Source organism: Octopus bimaculoides, chromosome 14 (assembly GCF_001194135.2).
Source record: "Octopus bimaculoides isolate UCB-OBI-ISO-001 chromosome 14, ASM119413v2, whole genome shotgun sequence".
In the NCBI taxonomy this organism is placed as follows: Eukaryota; Metazoa; Mollusca; class Cephalopoda; order Octopoda; family Octopodidae; genus Octopus; species Octopus bimaculoides.
In genome coordinates, this window is record NC_068994.1 from 29,735,731 (window position 1) to 29,740,002 (window position 4,272).

The window sequence follows — 4,272 nt, forward strand, 5'->3', positions numbered from 1 at the left end:
ATTTACATAAGTAAATATCTGCAGGATCATCAGCATAGTCTGTCGATTTATAAAATATAATTTCCAGAACTAGACACAAGACGTCCACCCGAAAGGGAGCACGTGTAGAGTTCTACAAATTACATTCAGAGTATCCTTTCAAATGTCTTCAATCTGGCGCGCTAAGTCCGGAAATAACTCTGCAGTTAATAAATTTTTGCAGCTAATTTACCGGTTTGAGAACATCGTTATTTTTTAAAATTTATTAATAAGGGTAGAAATTAATATTAATCAATTAAAATCAGTGGTCTAGCATATTAAAAAATCCGAAGATTAAAATTATATTACATACAAAAATAAGAGGAAAGACCAGCAAAAGTGGACTCCTATATGCTAGTAATAGTACGTAGGTTAATCGTTCTTTTTATTTAGTATTTTTTCATTTGTCTTACCCTTTTACAGTCTGTTGTGTCGCTAAATTTTTACTGAGAACATATTTTTCGTGGTTAGATGATTCGGCATCTATATGTCTGCCTTTAGGTTGCAAAATTGCCATCCCAGTCGAAGTTTTGGTAGGAACCGCGCGGAATACGGTTGTGTATCGCTGCTAATTTCTAAAACCCGACACATAGAAGCGACAAACACTCACGTGGAACGAGCTCCGAAAGAAATATGAGAAGACAGAGAGAATGTTACCAGGGCAATTCAACTCGGAGCTGTAGAAGTCCTCTTCAAGAGCGAAGCCTTCACACTGAAGCACACCGTATCCTCCATACACAACAAAGAGTTCTCCCTATACCCAACTTATCTATCTAAGGAGAAGGACTTGTCGCAATAAGTCCTACCATGGCTAGACATTTGATGTTTGGTAGCTTGCGTCACGGGACCACAGAAGAGATCCATATCAAAGCGGAGGAGGTGGAAAAAATTCTAGGCCTAATCCACTTGAGAGAAAGAGAGAAAATTTGCGTGGTGCGGTTGAGAGCAGTAAACCAACATGTTACTTCTGCAGTGAGGAGGACCACTTCAGAGCTTTTTGTCCTCAACAAAAAGTGAGAGAGAGAAGGCCCTCGCTGCTACCGACTCCGCAGCCCCAACGACAGCAACAGCGCAAAGTAATAATATCAGCAGCGGAGGGAAAAGGAAGAATAGTCGCAATGCCAACACCAGCAACGATAGTAACAGCAACAACAACAGTGATACAACAAAATCTAAACCCGCTTCCCACGAAAATATCCAACCAGACTCCTTCTCTATAACTCTCCCTCCCTCCTCAACTCATAGACACACGTGCAAACACCCTTGTAGACACACTCACTCCCGCATCAGACCTTTCAGGCGTGAAATGTCATCTTGCGCGGAGGGTCAACCGAGCAAATCAAAACAAAAAGCATCCACCCACAAAAAGATCCACCCGCACATAACCACGACCGCATCGCGGAAAACACATCCAAACCGAACACAGACAAATCCATAACTCCACCACCACCAACAACAACAATAACAACAACACCTTTCTCAACAAAAAGAAAATATACAGACACAACAATAACAAAGCACCTGCTCCACACTTTGAGCTGACAAGAAACAAACAAATTCTGATGTCCTTTATCACACAAAAGAGAAAAATTGAAACAGAGGGAGAGGTCTTCGGCCCAACACTTTTTAATTGCCACAAAATTTGAAAATAATAAGGCTAGACTTGGAGACATATATTGAGGAAGAATCTTCTCTGTGGTGTGAGGAGCCGAACGTATAGGCCAGCAGTAGCCTCCTAAAAGACTTCGCAAGGAAAAGTCAAAGCCCCATTGAGACCGAGTCACCCAGTCACCACGACCACAAAATGGTTACTGGTTTCTGGTTTCCTTTTCTCTTTTTTATCTTCATCTTCCAACCAACATGGCTCCTCTTAGAATGGGATCTATAAAAAATGCAGATGGTCTGGTGTCACACTGTAAACTAGGTCTCCTAGCCATCGGCGAGACCAGGATTCCCGACACACGCACCTTGGCATCCATTTTTGACGATTTTGAGTTCTTTGCATATATTACTTAGCTCCGAATGACGATGGAGGTTTGAAGATGTGGCGGTGCTATTTCGGAAGGGTTTGGGACTTGTATTTACGCCGACTAGGGTAGGGTGTCGGATTTCTTCAGGCGTTTTGCAAATTTTCTTAGGAACGTCTTACTATTTAGTGCTAGTGAGCCACTGGAACGTTATCTTGGTTGCACGTCTAGATTGTGTGGAGTAGCTGATAGGAGAGTGGGGTGTAAAAGCCTAGCAAAACTGTTCAGTTGTTAGCAACAGGCTGACAGGTACCGACTGTATTCCACGCATACGCCAAACTGAACATGGGCAAACAGCATAGTGTCATCCAGATCATATCTGTATAGAGTATTTTGTAGGCCAGTCGCAAAGTTGTCAGCTATACAGACCTCATAATTTGTGAGCTGTACTGTCAACCTAGATATAATGCATAAACAGGGGCCCGGTTACCGGAAACAGAACGTGTCTTTTTTGGCGCGCCAATTTACAGAGACCAGATTATAGAACTAGTAAAGAGGGAATTGACAGGGGCAATCATCAACAACCAATGGCGGTTAGCTTTGAAAAGTGCTATTTGATTAGAATCAATAGGGTTTAGTGATAGAGAATTTAGAGTAGAGCGTAAGCGAGTTAGTAACCTAGAAGAGGCGTTTAGAACAGACATTGTGACTGACGTGATAGCGACGAGAGTAGCTCTTGACCGATTCTTCAACGCTAAGAACAAAAATTGCATCGTCTGAGCTAGGGCGTGTGTTGAAAAATATAAATAAATAAAAGCCGTTCGATGGGCCGGAGCGGAAGCGGCACAAATCGGCAACTTAACCAGGCTTTGACGAAACGAAAAGGGCGCATGCTAGTCGATTCCAAGCAGGTTTGTGCGGCTCTTCAGTGGCACATCACTCAACTGTTTGGGATGGATGGTGGGCTGGATTCAAGGGTGGACTTTGCCGTCAACCTCGATATACTGTCGCGACTCTCGACTAGGAATACTGAGTTGTGCGAAATGCCGATAACACCTAACGAAATAAGGAAGTAATGACAGGCTGCACGATGGAGAAGTCACCGGGGCTGCATAGTATGCCCCACGAGCTTTACTATCATATGCCAGACTTGTTTGGGCTCCTTTTATCCCGAACAAGGGAGATAATTCTAACAACTTCTTGCCCATAACTCTGTTAAATGCAGAGTTGAAAATTTTGGCTAGCTTGTTAGCTAAGAGATTGGTGTATGTTATCAATACGGTGTGTGAGGCAGAGACACGTGCCATACGAAACAGATTTATCCACGACAACCCCCAGCTCACGTGAGACATCATAAGAAAGTGAGTCGGCATTACTGAGGTCTTAGTAAATTTAGATCAGTCGGAAGCTTTCGTCAGTAATTGGTGGCTGTCCCCAAGGAGGCTGTCCTCAAGACGGCTGGTTTCGGTCCCGTCTTCAGAAGCTGAATCGCTACAATATACAGTGGTCAGAGCAAATGGCTACCTGTCGGAATCTTCGGTATCATGCGATCGTTCGTCAAGGATACTTCCTCTTCTCTCTCTTTAAGTACTGACTCTAGAATCACAAGTGCAGAAGCTGGAGCTTTTGGGACGCATCTCGCAGAAACTAGGATGTGGAAGATCCGGCTTTGCATTTGTGGATGAAGTCACTGTATTAATATCGGACACCAAACGCATCAAGGTGATCGGCACTACTCTAAGTGAATACAAGGCGGTGAGAGGATCAAAAACTAACCGGAAGTCATTGAATCTACAGCTCACCATCTAGAGGAGCAGATCCAAATTGTCCAACAGTGTCGTTGATTGCTGGACAGACAGACGGACTGATTAACCTGCTTGGGGTTGGGTTTGGTTTGGTTTGGTTCTGACTTCCCGTACTAGATGCAGAACATGAGGCAAGAAACTAGATGCAGAGCATGAGGCAAGAATACAAGGAAGTTATGCGGACAGGACCCCTCCCCCACCCCCACCCCCATAATGAGGTACTAGGTGGCTGTGACTTACCTATAGTAGTGTTCTTTAGCTGAAAATAATTATTTCGATCACAAAGGGTTGAGTATTCAACATTTTCAATACAATCATCTATTAGTAAACCTGTGAGCGTTTCATCATCATCTAGGTACAAGAGAGATAGACAAAAACACAACCGTCAGTTTGGTAAATAATCTATGAAATAGTAAAACCCGGAAAATTCATATATATGCGTCTGTGTGTGTGTGTGTGTGTGTGTGTGTGTGTGTGTGTGT

General features: G+C 43.3%; 1 protein-coding gene across 1 annotated transcript in view; it reads right to left on the reverse strand.

Moving 5' to 3' along the window:
- Positions 1-4,272, reverse strand: part of LOC106876261 (uncharacterized) — a 95,865-nt gene that overhangs the window by 13,513 nt on the left and 78,080 nt on the right. Inside the window, exon 14 of the mRNA XM_014924751.2 lies at positions 4,031-4,141. Within this exon, the coding sequence (XP_014780237.1) occupies positions 4,031-4,141 (111 nt within the window). The remainder of the gene's footprint in view (positions 1-4,030; positions 4,142-4,272) is intronic.